This window comes from Podarcis melisellensis (assembly GCF_964234715.1).
Source record: "Podarcis melisellensis genome assembly, chromosome: 1".
In the NCBI taxonomy this organism is placed as follows: Eukaryota; Metazoa; Chordata; class Lepidosauria; order Squamata; family Lacertidae; genus Podarcis; species Podarcis melisellensis.
This window is the reverse complement of record NC_138528.1, coordinates 116,185,185-116,201,473: the sequence shown is the minus strand read 5'-3', so window position 1 is coordinate 116,201,473 and position 16,289 is coordinate 116,185,185. Positions and strand designations below refer to the sequence as shown.

Here is a 16,289-nt window from a genome sequence, read left to right as displayed (position 1 = left end):
GTCTATATATTTTGTAGTTTGCACTTCGTTTTAAAATTTGGTTTGCTTTTCCTCGCGTGCCTCACGACACCCCTCCAGCCTGTTTTGCGGAATCAAATGCTTGACTTCTTAATTGCAAATGATAATTTCATGGTATCTTGCAGGTCAGTAATGAGGATCAGATCCTTGCATGCCGCACTCCTTGGACTCCTTGTAAAAGTGGGATATAAATTTATAGCATAGGTAGCCATGTGAAAAGGGCACAATTTATATAATTCATATGTTAAGCCAAGGATGGCTGGGGGCAGAATTCCTGCATTGCAAGGGGTTGGACTAAATGACCCTCAGGATCCCTTCCAACTCTAAGTGTAGATCTTAGGTCCTCCAGGACGTTCTGAGAAAACAGGGCCATGCCCTGTTTTTATGCAGTTCGTGCATTTTTATTGTATCAAATGCTTTAAACGTGAGAATAAGAATGCAGCAAGATTCAAAAAATGTTTCTTTGGAAACTAGTATCAAAAAATCCTACTTGATTCTTGGCAGAAAGTTCTCAGCAAACCGGAAAGATTTGTATGTGATATTTTTCTCCCCAGGATAGCATGGAGCTAGTTCACAAGCAATCCAAGGCTGTAGCTGTCACTTGTATGTCTTTCCCTGTTGGTGATGTCAACAACTTTGTCGTTGGAAGTGAGGAAGGCTCTGTGTACACAGCATGTCGCCATGGCAGGTGAATAGAAACTGGGACCCCTGTTTTTAAAGGATGACGGCCCTTCTTATTATGTTCTGTAAGATAAAGCAGGTTTGAGGTAGTTCCCCAACAGTTATATGGGCAATTGTGTATAAACAATGCAGAGTATTCTTTCACGTTCCAGAAAGCCTCTTATTGGCATAAATATTTCCCTTATTCTGGATAAAATGGCTTTAGAATTATGTAATGGGAGATGAAGTTTAGCCATCATTCTGGTCATTTGAATCATGGCACAACATCCCAGACCCTCACTTCTGTAGATAATTGTACAGTAGTATCACGCACCAATCTTAAATTGGGTAGCATGTCTCCTGCTGTTCAATCTGTTTTGAAATTGTCTGGCTGTATCTTATCAATTGCTTTCTTAAATGAAATTGAGGCTCCAGTCTCAGCTCAGACACACACCAGCCCTTCCTTTATTGCACTTTGGGTTAAAGCTAACCAAAATTGGTGGTTCTTCCATTTAATCAATATTGATACTATTGGGAATGCCCTGGTTTCAGACTGAAAATTGACCCAGGAACATGTGCATATTTCTGAAAGTTATGTGCACGGCAACGTCTTCATTTTTGTGGCCCAAATATTTACTTTCTGTGAGAGAATTAATCAGATGGCATAGCACTTCTTAAGCACTGTTTTGTATCTTGAGGTGGCATATTTCCCCAAGGTTTATTTAATATGTGATTTTAAAATTCTGAGGTATGTAGCTATATTCAGGGGCACTTCTGCAACGCCACTACAAGGAAAAATTGCAGCCTTTGGGGTTTTTTTTATTTCGAGAAAAGGCAAGTCAGAGGTGACAAGAAAGAAGTTTTTGAAATTTTGCAGGGCACAGAGAAAGTAGATGGACAAGTAGACACAGGGGCGCCGACTTATAAAAAATATTGGGGGGGCGGGGGCCCATACCGACTTATAAAAAATATTGGGGGGGCCCAAGACCTCCAAACCGCTGCTGCTGGGGGAATGAAAGGGGCGAGGCCCGGGCTGCCCCAACCTTAAGTGAAGCTGTGAGGGCCCGCCCTTTGCGGCAGCCGATTGGCTGCCGCCGTGGGCGGTGAATATTAATGAGCTAGGGGGAATCCCCGCTTCTCTCGGGGCTGACGCCAGCCCTGCGAGATCGTTGATGGGTCGAGAGCCCGCAACCCCACCCCCTCTCTAGATCGGGAGTGGCTTTGTTTTAACTCATTACTGAATGTATTTTAAAAGGTAACTATCGTCAAACAAGGAAAATAAAAAATACCAACATAATTTTGTGATTTTACAAAGCATAATATAACTAATAATTTTCTTAAACGAATGGGGCCCCCCTCAGGCCCCATGGAGTCGGCGCCTATGAGTAGACAAGTAGATTAGACCATGTGGGCATTCAATGAAGCTGAATGTTGGAAGATTCGGGGCAGATAAAAGAAAGTGCTTCTTTACACAGTGCGTAGTTAAACTATAGAACTCTCTCCCGCAGAGGGCAGTTGATGGCCACCAACTCGAATGGCTTTAAAAGAGAATTAGACATATTCATGGAGAAGGCTGTCAGTGACTACTGAGCATGATGGCTGTGCGCTGCCTTCACAATTGAAGGCAGTATCCTTCTGAAGGCCAGTTGGTGGAAGCCACAGGAAGGGAGAATGCTCTTGTGCTCTTCCTGTGTTCTTATGACTATTAGTAGTGTACAGTGGAACCTCGGTTTTCGAACGTAATCCATTCCGGAAGACCGTTCAACTTCTGAAATGTTTGAAAACTGAAAGCGGAAGCCTTGATATGATAGGGAAACACAAAATGGAAGCCTCGTGGCACGTTCGGCTTCCGAAAATTGTTCAAAAAGCAAAGCAGTTACTTCCAGGTTTTTGGAGTTCGAAAGCCAAAACGTTTGACTTTCGAGACGCTCAAAAACTGAGATTCCAGTGTATTGATTTTGAAAGGGCAAACATCTATTGGGTAAGCATATGTTTATTAAGTTCCTACCCTATCATTTAAAAAATGTATCTCAAATTATTTACGATTTTGTTGTTCTTGTTCGTAAGAAAATTCATTCCTGTGTGTGTGTGTGTGTGTCTCTTGCAACAGCAAAGCTGGAATCAGCGAGATGTTTGAAGGTCACCAAGGACCTATCACAGGGATCAATTGCCATGCAGCGGTTGGACCTGTAGACTTTTCCCATCTTTTTGTCACTTCTTCTTTTGACTGGACTGTAAAGCTTTGGACTACTAAGGTATCTGAACTTGAGACGTCTAATTGTCTCAATTTATTGAGGAAACAATGTAAGCCACAGTCCCATCTGTTGGCCTGTATAGGCAACCATCATGTAAACAGTAATGTGGGACCGCATTAGTTCTGTTGACAATGGTGATAGGAATATCTGTTTTCAGTATCTCTCCTGTAATGCATTTAGACATAAATTCATTCATCCTTTTTTAAAAAAATACCTTGTTCATATTGGGCTGAGGTAATTCATATGAACATGGATCTTCCCACCATCTCCTACAACCTCTTGCTGAGGCTCTCCATGGCTCTGCTGAACTTTGGCATGTCATATTTCTCATCATCAAATACTGTGCATGCATATATATATATATATATATATATATATATATATATATATATATATAATTAAGCAAAGATGAAAATGTGCAAAGCAAGAAAATACTAAATTATATTACATTGCAGTTTCAGAAGCACACAGTTCATATAATCCTATTATCAGCAGTAAGTTGCAGTTAGACCTTAACATTTGAGAATTACAATCTTTGTAACACTGATAGATGCTAGCTTCACAGAAATCTGAGGTTGCTTAGAAATGGATCCAGTCTGCTTTATGTCAAATGGTATCACCAAATAAAATAAAACTGAAGAGTTTAAAGTCCTATGTTAGACCACGTTCTTTCTACCTGACGGCAATATTTGCAGAGGTAAAACTGAGGTTGTTTTCATTTTACTTGGCCACAAGATTTATTATTTTTTGTGGGAAAAGGTTCTCTGGCCAACCTTTTCCTTGCTTTGTTCAAAATTAATCACACTGCTACATTAGTTGCCGACAATGTGGATGAGAGATGTTTATATACCGTATTTTTCCACCTATAAGATGCCCCCATGTATAAGATGCCCTCTATTTTTGGGGACTCCAATTTAAGAAAATGGGGGGAGATGGCCCCCGTGTATAAGAGGCCCCAAATTTTGGACATTATTTTTTAGGGGGGGGGACCTAGTCTTAGACATGGAAAAATACAGTACTTGGTCTTATTTACCTTGCTAGCTTTTGTTTTCTGAATCGTGAAATACATCAATTTGTGTGTTTTTCTTTTCCTTCAGAACAACAAGCCTCTGTACTCATTTGAAGACAACGCAGACTATGTTTACGATGTGATGTGGTCACCCACCCACCCTGCCCTCTTTGCCTGTGTGGATGGAATGGGAAGGCTTGACCTATGGAATCTCAACAACGATACTGAGGTAGGATCAGATTATATTGGCTATTCCAAATCTGAAAATAAGTTCACCAGCCTTAAAACAAACTTGTGATCTTTTAGTAACTGCAGCCCATCTTTTGTACATACATTTTAAAGTTCTTTTGCCTTCCCATCCTATTTACAAGACTGGTTAGGAGAATCCTGCCCAGTGTATGCATATTCCTTTCCCTTGGCCACCGCACTTGGAGTACAGTGGGCCCATATTCTGTGAGGTCAGAGACCACTGTAAATAACAAGAAAAGGAATGCACTTAAATTGATGCGCCATCTCTTATTTGTACTTGCTGGAACGTTGGCTAAGATCAGCTTCTTGCATTTATTGTACTCCCAGGTATCTTATCTCCTGAGTGAAGACAGGTTCTTTGTGCATCGCTCATCATGACACCATAAGACGGTTGAAAAACCTCTCACTACAGCTTCATGAATCTACCCACTGATTTGTTAGTGCTCTTACAACAGCATAATAATGTAGCACCAACACTGTGTTGGGCACAGTACAAAACCCAAACGTGATGCTGCCATTGAGTGCTTTAAGTACTGCTTTAATATTACTTTTGTGCAGGGAACCCACCACACTTAACTGATGTATAGGTGATGATTGGCTGTACTAAAGTAATTTTTGCCCATGCACTTCACATTCAACACACATAGACAAGGTTTTATCCAAAGGAGGAGGGACACAGTAAGTTGGAACTGTCATCTTTAAAGGCTTGGAGCTCTAATTCCTATCATTACCAACATTCCTCTTCTGAATGTTCACATCTGCATCACGTAAATTTTAAACTTTTGAAAGGTATAATGTGTTCCTTCATACGGTATTTTGTTCCTGCAACATAAGGAACAGCCGGCACACTTCAGTGTCTGTATTGCCATCTTAATATTTGTGATGAAGGTTAAGAAAGTTTGAAAGATACTATAAGTCCAGTTGAAACATGGTATGTTTTTAAAACTGGTATAGGTGCCAACAGCAAGCATTACTGTGGAAGGTAATCCTGCCCTAAACCGCGTGCGATGGACAAATTCAGGACGTGAGATTGCTGTCGGAGATTCAGAAGGACAAATAATAATTTACGATGTGGGAGAGGTAGGTAACTTCCAAGTGCTTCCAAAGTAAAAATGATGTCTTACATTATTTTACTTAAGTCCAATAATAAAAGGCACTTATTTGGGTCAGGGGGCCATAGTTCTTTCACTGCAGATGCCAGTGTGCATTTACGTTTCTGCATACAAAGATACAATGTTAAGATATGTAGTATCTTATGTATTTTATGTAGTAGTAAGAATTTTGGATGTGTCTAGTTTTGTTACGGGGTGGGGGGGACTTCAGCCCCTCACCCCAACGGTCTTTCGCCAGTCCCTATTGCCAGGGAGGGCTGCTCATCCATACTTCCCTTTGGGGTTAGGCAGTTGTTTGGTGGAGGGCGAGATGGCAATAATCAGTAGGCCAAAGGTTTGGACAAGCTGGTGCTCTTGTGAATCAGGGTAGCACAATGGCTTGAGTCCAAGCATGCCCTTCCACTAGCACAGGTGTGGACAACCTCTTGGACTTGCCCTGCAGGCTTTCCCATTGGGGCCCCAAGGCTATTTTAGCCATGCCACACACACACACCCCACATCAAGTGTAGGGCAGGCAAAGACCCGGCTCAGCCAGAAGGCATTTGCAAGCACTGCCCTTTGCAAAGGGCATTAAAAGACCCAATTATCGGATGATTGATGAGTTTTGCAAAGCCCTTTTAGAGCTTCTCACAAGATCTGACCGTCAGCTGATGTTTGGGCTTTGCAGAGTTTTTTTGTGGTTGTGCATTTGCCCGCATGGTTTGATTTCAAACCATGAAGGCAAAAGGCCACTTGATGCCATTGTGACAGGTGATTGGTGGGTGGCCTTGTCAAATTGGCCTGCAAGAAGTGGGGGTGTGTGTGTGTAAAGATTTGGCCCAGTGGTCGGATCCAGTTCTCCAACCCTGATCCTAGCAGATAGTTCTTCGTGCTGCTACACAGGTTATTTCTGACCTAGCAGAAGAGTGTTGCATTAGAAGTGTGACCCGAATTCCAGAGAAATTCCTTCATTTGTACACTTTCTTAAGACCATTTTACAGCCCACTGCGGTTAATAAGCTACAGCCTATATTTTCCTTTTTCACCATGTTTCTCACACTTTAATAGAAGCCCTGTTGCATTCAGGTGCTGCACTATGAAAAGTCTAGTGCTTGAACAAGGGCTTCTTCACAATCCTTTGGATTCAAGCTGATGAGTTTAATTTTCATACGTCCACTGATGTCCCCATATAACTATTTCTCCACAGCAAATTGCGGTTCCCCGAAATGATGAATGGACCCGTTTTGGTCGAACTTTAGCAGAAATTAATGCCAACAGAGCTGATGCAGAAGAGGAGGCAGCAACCCGAATCCCTTCCTAGGTTGTTGAAGTGGGGGGTCTCGCTGTGAATTTGGGGATTGGTTATAGAGGGCTTCAGAATAGTAGCATGTGTTAAGTATGCGGCTGAACTTGACATTTAAAATGTGGAGTAAACTGTGGAGTCGACAAGTGTATAAAGATCAGTGAAATTGATCTTGCAAAGTTGCTTTTTAATCCTTGAATCACCACCCTTAATCTGATAGATATAATTTATTATTTACCCTGACTTGGCAAGGTGTATGTTCTACTGAAACACTAACCACGTTGAATATTTAAAGTTCAACTTTCAATGGCTTTCATTGGTTCAACTTTCAATATAACTATTTCAGAGCAATTTAAGTTCTGTAAGTTTCTGAACAAGAGCTTTTCCAAGTCAAACTGACAGGCTACGCTGTGGACATCAATCTCTGGGGCACTGGGAAAGCGTTATGGCTATAGTACTCTTAATGGCTTAGATTTGTGCATGCATCTGTTCACAGTAACCTTTATCCTAATTATTATATAATAGGCTCCAGGCTACAGTGGTAGGTCATGTATATGACTAAAAAAATCTGTAAACCCTTTTTTGTAATGGAAACTTTCTAAAATACCTGCTAAGTACTTTCGATTTTTTTGTTTGTTACATTTCTGCAGTAGAGTAAGAATTCTTTATAAATAAACATTACATGGCCTCTTTTCTCAGAAGCATCTGTTTAAAGACTTGTTTTTCAAGAGTTTGCATTTTCAGAGGTTTGTGCAGGGGCAGGGGTGAGGGGCTGCAGGAAAATAATTAACTTACAAACTCCATTTCTTTTTAAAAAAAGTATCTTGTGCCTATAATAAAAATGGATTTGGGATTTATTTTGTAATTCTTCAGTTTACTTGATATTGCTCATGTAACAGTTCTTTAAACTAAAGCAAAAAGAATGCGCACATGAGGCAATTCATACTTTCAAAAGCAACCTGTCCATTTTTTCTCTAGGACTATGTAGTAGGTGCGGTATTCTCTTACCATCACATAAGATCAGTGTAAAGTTCCACATTATTTGATTTATTTTTTGCACATCAGTTTCTTTCCTATGCAACAATACGATATACATTTTTAATTGTTTCTGAAATATCTGCCTATAGGCTTGAAGCTATTTTTTAAGGATTCTGGATTATATTATTTTTAGTTGACTTTTTACTCCCATAGGTAAAAAAAGCATGCTGTTTCTACTGATGAATACTACTCAGAAAATCCAATTACCAATTCTGATATTAAATTCTTGGTTATTCTACCAAAGAGGTGATCTTTCTATTGTGACATTACATTAAAGGCTGTATGATTACTGGAGAATAATGATCACTACTTTTTCTCCTATTTTATAGAGGAACAAGCCTTGCTGCAGCAAAGCCAGCATGACTTCTGCTAGGACAAATCCTGTCTCTCTAACCTGTTGAGAGTGCTTTGACTGTCAACAAGCATGGGTGGAGGGGATCTGATTGACACAGTGTACTTAGACTTTAAAAAAGCTTTTGACAAGGTGAGTGAGCTTAGCAGTCATGTCATAAAAGGAGAGGTCCTTTTGTGGATGAGGAGTTGGTTAAGTAGCAGGAAGTAGATAATATTAGTAAATTGAGTTTACTAATCTTGAACAGAGAGATACAGAAAGTAGCGTTCCCCAAGGATTCGTATTCGTGCTTTTAAACTTATACATAAATGACCTAGAGGTAGGGGTGAGCTGTGAAGGGGCTGTGGCGATCACACAGGATCCCCGGACGTTTCACTGTCTATTGATCCCTGTGCCACCACTTTATTTCTCGCTGCCACCACCCAGGCCCTACCTGGTACAATACCGAGTCCAGTCAGGGTTAAATTGGAACATAAACTTCTGTTTATTTATTGCAGTTTAACAACCGTGTGGTTTCATAAACGGTATTGCTCAATTACAATCATGGGGTGCCTATCCAGACCTGTAACTTCCGTTACCTGCTCTCACTCACTAAACCACCTCTCAGATTTTTACTTGTCTTCCTAGCTCCTAACTGTTCCTGACTCAGCTTATTTCACTACACTAACTCAACCTACCCACAGACTATCTCAATTCACTCCCACTCCAACCAACCACCCAACTCCCAACGAACTCCCCCTTTGCCCCTCCCAGAGCTGGTTTTATAGTCCCTCTGACTCCAGCCCCTGGGTCCTGATTGGGTAACCTGTTTAACTATTTCACCTCCAGCACTCTCATATGTTAACGTTAAAACTGTGGAACTCACTCCCACATGAGGCAGTGATGGCCACCAAATGAAATGGTTTTAAAAGAGGATTAGGCAAATTCATGGAGGAGAGGGCTATCCTAGCTCCTAGCCCTGATGGCTATGCTCTGCCTCCTCCACCAAAGCCTGTATCCTGAATACCAGTTGCTGGGGGAGGGAGTTTGCACCATTTCTTCCCAGCAAACATTTTCATCTTTTTGCATTTCTTCACCTCTTGCTGTCTTGCAGACTATGGCAAGGTTGTCCAAAAGGATAACTTAATCCGTTTGCTTCCTACGGAGGAATTCAGCTTAGAACACAAAAAGAACCCTGTCATTCTTGGTTTTAATAAATTTTATTGTCACATGATTTTTAATAAAACACTTTCCAAAACATTCTGTACATTTCAAACTATTTAGAACCGCAACACCTGTTTCTACAAATGCAGTTGCATTTCAATGCCATGATAATGTCTCTGTACAAAGTTGTACAATATGTACAGTAACATGGAGTGCAAGCTGTGCTAAGCCAAGCCCTAGTTACTTATTCTACGCATAGAACTTAAAGCTTGAATCGGTCTCCCGTGTGCAAATGATTAGCTGTGTTTTGGATAGAAAGGAGTGATTCGATGTCGGTGCTCCATTCAGCTAGAGCATCATGCAGCTGACTGGAGGAGCAGAGCCACGGCTGTAGCTCTCTGTCCATGGCACTACTTTTTAATCTGGCTCAGGAGGGAGCGGCTGCTTTGGGCTGCGCTGAAACGGCACCTGATTTAAACTTTGGAAGAGAGAGGCCAAATTTGTTCTCTATCCCAGCAAAAGTAGCTGTTGCAAGTCGATATCCACCTATGTGGTCGGGATTAGCAGGAGGAAGGCCGGAGATTCGAGACTTGGGTGTAGGTTCTGAGCCGGAGGGTTTGCTGGTAAGGAGGCAAAAAGAAAATTATTCAGGTTTCATCAGCATAATGCTATTTCTTTAAGGCAGGGGTGGGAAACCTGCGGGGCAAATCTTGACCTCCCTGGGAGTCCAATATGGCCTGTAAGGCAATTTCCCCATGGAGGGGGTGTTTCAGTTCTGCTCTGGGTACTGCTTTGCTAGCATGTTCCCTGTGGGGAACGTGCTGCTGAAGCAACCACACTATTGCAAATCAAATTCAACAGGTGAAACCACCCCCACCCCAGTCACCTGACAGAATCGTAGAGCTGGGAGGGGACACCAAGGGTCATCTAGTCCAACCCCCTGCAATGCAGGAATCTCAGCCAAAGCATCCATGACAGATGGCTCCGTCCACCTGTCAAAGTTAGCCCACGGGCAAATAAAGATTTGGACCACCAGCCCATACAGGTTCCCTGCCCATACCTGAAGCGTTACACTCATGATCTCAGCTCATCCATGCATCTTTTTGTCAGTTTTGAACAGTGCTGAGCATGGCTGGGCATGAATCTAGATCAGGTACTCAGAGCTGATCCAACAGATCACTCACTAGGGAATGCATATGCAGATCTGAAATAGCTAGGACTGGGTCAGGTGTTGTTCACTGGGCTTTTTCTCTCCCCATGAAACACCTTTTTGCATGGTGGCTTACATCAACCAAGGCCTGAATCTTTTTAACAGCCGACACCACAGGGTTCTTCTAGGATTATTCGTATATACCTTGAATGCCACCAGCCAAGGGCAGTAAATTGGCCATAAGCTTTGACTTGGATTCTGACTCTTAGTTTAAGAGTCAGACCATTAGGTCCAGTTGTGGCCTGACCATTAGGTCCAGTTGTGGCCGACTCTGGGGTTGCGGTGCTCATCTCGATTTGTTGGCCGAGGGAGCCGGCATACAGCTTCCGGCTCATGTGGCCAGCATGACTAAGCCGCTTCTGGTGAACCAGAGCAGCGCACGGAAACGCCATTTACCTTCCCGCCAGAGCGGTACCTATTTATCTACTTGCACTCTGACGTGCTTTTGAACTGCTAGGTTGGCAGGAGCAGGGACTGAGCAACAGGAGCTCACCCCGTCATGGGGATTCGAACCGCCGTCCTTCTGATCGGCAAGTCCTAGGCTCTCGCGCCACCCGCGTCCCAGTGGACTCTTAGTTTAAAAGTGCAGAAATTCTAAGCTTGAAGGGAGAAAAGCTGAGGAACTGCTGGATGGTGCAGACACTTCTCCACCAACCCTGATCATTGACTATGCTGGCTGGGGCTGAGTTGGAGTCCAACAATGACAACATATGGATGGCCACAGATTCCCTATATTTCTTGTAGCACATCACCTGCCTGTTCTGTGTCACAGTGCCTCAACCTTACAGTAAGACCAGTAATGAAAACCAGAGTGTTGAAGAGTAAAGATTATATTCTAGGTTGCTGTACTCTCCTGTTTATATTTAGAAACACAATTTAATCTAAATGTACCAGGCCATTTTTCACCAACCAAGAAGGGATGGTTCCCCAGCTTCCATCATCCTTGCCCATGCTGGCTGAGGCTGATGAAAGTTGCAAGCTGAACATTGTATCACGGGCCACAGGTTCCCTGCGCTTGGTTTAGAGCAGGCTTCCTCCACCTCGGCCCTCCAGATGTTTTGAGACTACAATTCCCATCATCCCTGACCACTGGTCCTGCTAGCTAGGGATCATGGGAGTTGTAGGCCAAAAACATCTGGAGGGCTGAGGTTGAGGAAGCCTGGTTTAGAGGATGGTAAACTGTACTTACATGCCTCCAAAATCAACATAGAGCCAGCGCTGCAAAAGTTCATAGGTCACTAGAGTGACGCCAAACTGGGGTGAAGATCTGAACACTCGTGCTGTTGAACAGAATAAGCACAAGCTTTACTGAGCAGGTATTTAAATGGTTGCGAGCCTTGGGACTCTCTAGTCTTCTTTAAATTAAAACAGAAGTTACAAACATACCCACACACCCCACCTCTTTTCCTTACCTGCGGCTCCTTTCCAGAAAGCTGCGGGGCCTTCTTCTCGAAGTATCTTTCCAAAGCAGTCAACAACTCCATTGTACGTCGTCTGACCAGCGCGAGCCGCCACTTGCAGTCTCGTCTTGATGACATCAGCAGGGGTCACCAAGGAAGCAGCAGGCACACCTTTTCAGGAGAAATGAGTGTTTAGTTTAAGACAGAGACGGGCAGAAACATTTCTAACGCCAAAGAATATGAATACGAAAAACGGCTGAAGTCGCATTTGTAACAAAACCAAAAGCCAACGGGAGCAGCTTCTTTCCTCTTGTGCAGCTTAACGCTTTATGCCAGAGTACATTCAATATAATTATAATAATAGTTTATTATTTACATGCCGCCCTTCTGACTGGGTGGCCCCAGGCGCTCTGGGCACCTTTCAACAAGTGAAAAAAAATGAAACGCAGTAAATCATCAAACATTAAAAACTTCCCGATACATGGTTGCCTTCACATCTTCTCAAAGTCAGATAGTTGTTTATTTCCTTGGCATTTGATGGGAGGGCCTTCCACAGGGTGGGTGCCACTACCGAGAAGGCCCTCTCCTGGTTCCCTGTAACCTCACTTCTCGCAGGGAGGGAACCGCCAAAAGCCCTCAGAGATGGACCTTAGTGTCCAAGCTCAACGATGGGGGTAGAGCTGTTTAGGGCTTCAAATACCCATGTGGCGAAATGTACTCTGGCATAAAGCGTGAAGCTGGTAAATAACCCATACACAAAATCACATAATCAGCAATGATCGGACGCCATGCATTATGCCTGTCTGAATGGCAACGGGCCTGACAGATCCAGCAAAGAAAGGATCCCGGAAAGAAAGGAAAGAAGGGCTGCACCATAAAATTGCTTTCTGCTTCAAATAAATGCTTATGTGAACTATTTTAATGGCTTCTTCAAACAAGTTGCAGATGAAGTGAATTTTGGCTCTCCCAAAAGAATGATTTTGAATTTCAACCTCCTAAAACACACTCTTGTTCTATATACGATGTCAGCTCCTTCCCAAATGAAGGAAAACCAGACAAGATAATTTTTATAAACTCGCCTCTCTCTGTTTCCTTGAGATTTTAAACGCCAAGCCTCCCACATTGAGAGCTTTGAAACAATTGCAACTCCCCTATCGAGGCCAAGAGTACAAATTTGACTACAAGTTGCTGAGCTGCATTAAGCTGTTTATCCACATTATGCAAATGTAATTAGCTCTCGTCAAAATTACACTACCTCCCACCAAGGATAAAAGTGATCAAATTTAGATTAAGCTAGATACAATAGTGTATTAGCTTCCTATCCTTGGCTCCGATGAATATTAACGATTGCTAGGAAAGGGGACAGGTATGGCAAGTGGGGGGGGGGGAGAGGTATGTGAGAGAAGGGGAGCTGTCTGCAAATCACGCCGTAAAATGTTACCTGCGATAGCACCAGCTGCAAGCAGATTAAATCCTCCCACGCGGCCATTTTCATCTGCAAGCATCAGTTTACAGTGAGCGTACACAGGAAAATAGATTGCAGAAAAGGGAATATCTCGGAGGAAACATGCTTTGGCACCCTGTCACGTGAATAAGGGGGGGAAAGTGCAAACAAGTTATAGACACACAGGATAAATTCAAACTGCCTCTACACACAAGGCTCGGGGACTATCCAGGCGCAAAGAGGGGATCTGGATGACTCCCCAGCCTCAGCCCTGAGATGTGGACAACACCGGTTTGAAGCAGCCTTGTGGTTCTGTCTAGAGTATAGGTACATTATGCTATACCCTGGGGTCCAGCCTTTTTGGTGGTGGCACCCTGGCTGGGGAATTTCTTCCCTCCTGAGATTCAATTGGCGCTCAATTGCCAATGTTCCAATGCCAATTTAAAAACATGCTTCTTTTCCTAGGCTTTTACTGGCGATTGCTCTTGAGTCGAGCGCTTTCGCTGCGGGTGTATTTGATGCCAAATCACGGGCGCTTCGCCAAGGATGTCCCAGTACGTTTCTGAGCACAATTCAAAGTGTTGGTGCTGACCTTTAAAGCCCTAAACAGCCTCGGTCCAGTATACTTGAGGAAGCGTCTCCACCCCGATCATCCAGCCCGGACACTGAGGTCTGGCTCCGAAGGCCTTCTGGTGGTTCCCTCCCTGCGAGAAGTGAGGTTACAGGGAACCAGGCAGAGGGCCTTCTCGGTAGTGGTGCCTGCCCTATGGAATGCCCTCCCAGCAGATGTCAAGGCAATAAACAACTATTTTACTTTTAAATAACAACTGAATGTGGCCCTGTTTAGGGAGGTTTTTAATGTCTGACGCTGTATTGTTTTTAATATTTGGTTGGAAGCCACCCAGAGTGGCTGGGGAAACCCAGCCAGGTGGGCAGGGTATAAATAATAAATTTATCATCATCATCATCATCATCATTAAATCAAAAGATTGCAACATTTTAAGTACTGGATGCATTTTTGTATATCTCAATATATTTATTTTCTTGGGTTCGTGAAAGTGAGGGCAGGGGAAATGCAATGAATGAAAGACATGCTTGCATTCCCTCCCCCTCCACCTGCCACGTCTGAACAGGAACATCTTGGCTGAGAAAATGCTATTGTGGCTCCAACTGAGGGTGCAGGGCTCTTTACAATGCGGGCAAGCAAAGAAAGCTGAACGTGGATGAGCAAGAAAAGACTCGATGCTCAGACTGTATGAGTCCTTGGCTGCAAGATCTATTGGAGATGCTCAAAGACTTTTAAGTACCACCAATCACCCACAGCCGTCAGACTGAAAAAGGAGAACCACCACTTTGGTCGAAAGCCAGAATGCTTTCTTGTGTGGCAGTGTGTGCAGTGGAAGAAGGCATCTCTGGGCTTCGTTTATGGCCACTGTCCTTCTGAATTCTATGGGCAGGAGAGTCTACTTGTGATGATCCAACTGATACCTCCTATCACCAGTATGTAGCAACCTCTCTACTGCCGCCCCTGGAAACAGGCTCAGCGCCAACAGCAAAATCGGTAGATCATGAGACTCTTAATTTCAGGGTCATGGGTTCGAGTCTCACATGGGGCAAAAGATTCCTGCAGTGCAGGGGGTTGGACTAGATGACCCTCGTGGTCCCAACAGTACAATTCTATGATTCTAATGGTCAAGTCCATTAGCACAGCTTGTAGCAGTGGAATCAAAGCCATGCACATTGTCTTTGTGCCCCCCACCTCCTTTAAATCCCCAAATGATTTATAATCTGCCTCCTAAATCCATTCACTCAATTCAAATTAATCTGGGATTCATTTTTAGCAACCCACTCACACCCTCTTTTAAGACTCATGTGTGGTTTACAAGGAAAGGGTGACAAGGAACAATACCAGCCACCCAACTGCAGTGAAATCTTGCTCCGTGTATTAAAACATCTTTAGGAAAATGCTATAGCTATGCAGTTCCTGATGTCCTAACTTCTGGACGGAAGCTGTCACTCCAGACCCAAATTCTGTGCACAAAGAAACGCGTTAACACTGTTTCTCGGGAGCCCAGCTGCCTGCATCTGCTGAATTTACGTATTAGTCTCTTGCCGTCATGAAGGGTGTCGGAAGAAATAGTCTTCCGAGTTTAAGAAAACTAATAGCTTCCGCTCCATTACCTCTGATCTGTAATGATGGAAGTAAGTAGACCTGCAGGGAAAGGATCTGTTTACTGGCATTCTGCTAAAACTACCGTACGGTATGGGCCTCGCTGGGTTGGTTGCGGGTTTTATTCCTCCCCCCTCCCTTCACAAAACGAATTCATTATTGACAAATCCCATCACTTAACTTCTTAAAGATCTGAATTCTGCTCAACTACACTACTGTTTCGCCGCCGCCGTGTGATTAAGACAAAGAGAGCAGCCCGCTGTGAATGTAACAATAGAGATAGTGGAGACACAAAATAAATGCTAAGGCTATGTGGGCTGCCATAATAAACACAAAAGGGAAAGGAGAGGAAACTTTTTCTCCCTCTACAACACACCCCACCACCTCTTCCCACTGAAACGATCTGTGCCAGAAGCCAGCGGGTCCCCAGAGCCATGACTCCCTACGGCTCGGGATAAAAGCCCGTGGAAGAAAGCGAGGGAGTGTTTTTGTACATCCCACTGCCACTAATATAAATGTGGGTTTCTCTCCATTTTCAACCATGGGGCTACCCTGCAGGCAGAGATTGTTTTCAAATTTGAAAAGATTTACACACACACACACACAAATTTGAGCGAGTGGAATGCAGAAAGAGAGAAAATATACACCTTGTAAAGACCGAAAAGCCCCAAGTCCTTTAGAACGGTGAGGGCTCTAACTTTCGGCCCTGTGGTGATTTCTCCTGCCACTTGCAGCCGAATCTTGACAATCTCCAGGGGATTCGTGAAGATGACCTGAGACCCTCCTGCCTGCGAGAGCAAAACACAACACAATGTTAAGCGATTTCACCCCCAAAGAACCCCCAAATCCACACTTGATCTTTCCAACTCGCATCCACATTGACTATCGGGCAACGGCTTTAGGCAACTTAAGGTTTGCTTCGCTAGCTGATATTCTAGGGATCAGAGC

General features: G+C 43.5%; 2 protein-coding genes across 4 annotated transcripts in view; one reads left to right on the top strand and one right to left on the bottom strand.

The window, feature by feature from the left end:
* The window catches only part of DYNC1I2 (dynein cytoplasmic 1 intermediate chain 2), a 33,532-nt gene extending 26,247 nt beyond the window's left edge, over positions 1-7,285 (top strand). The window contains exons 12-16 of the mRNA XM_081927497.1: positions 573-706; positions 2,789-2,933; positions 4,031-4,171; positions 5,146-5,271; positions 6,489-7,285. Of these exons, the coding sequence (XP_081783623.1) occupies positions 573-706; positions 2,789-2,933; positions 4,031-4,171; positions 5,146-5,271; positions 6,489-6,602 (660 nt within the window). The 3' untranslated portion in view covers positions 6,603-7,285. The remainder of the gene's footprint in view (positions 1-572; positions 707-2,788; positions 2,934-4,030; positions 4,172-5,145; positions 5,272-6,488) is intronic.
* Positions 7,286-9,154: 1,869 nt separating this feature from the next.
* SLC25A12 (solute carrier family 25 member 12) overlaps positions 9,155-16,289 on the bottom strand; it is a 59,689-nt gene continuing 52,554 nt past the window's right edge. For all 3 annotated transcript variants that reach the window (XM_081921090.1, XM_081921091.1, XM_081921089.1), the window contains exons 14-18: positions 15,989-16,129; positions 13,169-13,307; positions 11,740-11,898; positions 11,517-11,607; positions 9,155-9,737 (exon numbers count right to left, since the gene is read on the bottom strand). In XM_081921090.1, coding sequence (XP_081777216.1) covers positions 9,545-9,737; positions 11,517-11,607; positions 11,740-11,898; positions 13,169-13,307; positions 15,989-16,129 — 723 coding nt within the window. In that variant the 3' untranslated portion in view covers positions 9,155-9,544. The remainder of the gene's footprint in view (positions 9,738-11,516; positions 11,608-11,739; positions 11,899-13,168; positions 13,308-15,988; positions 16,130-16,289) is intronic.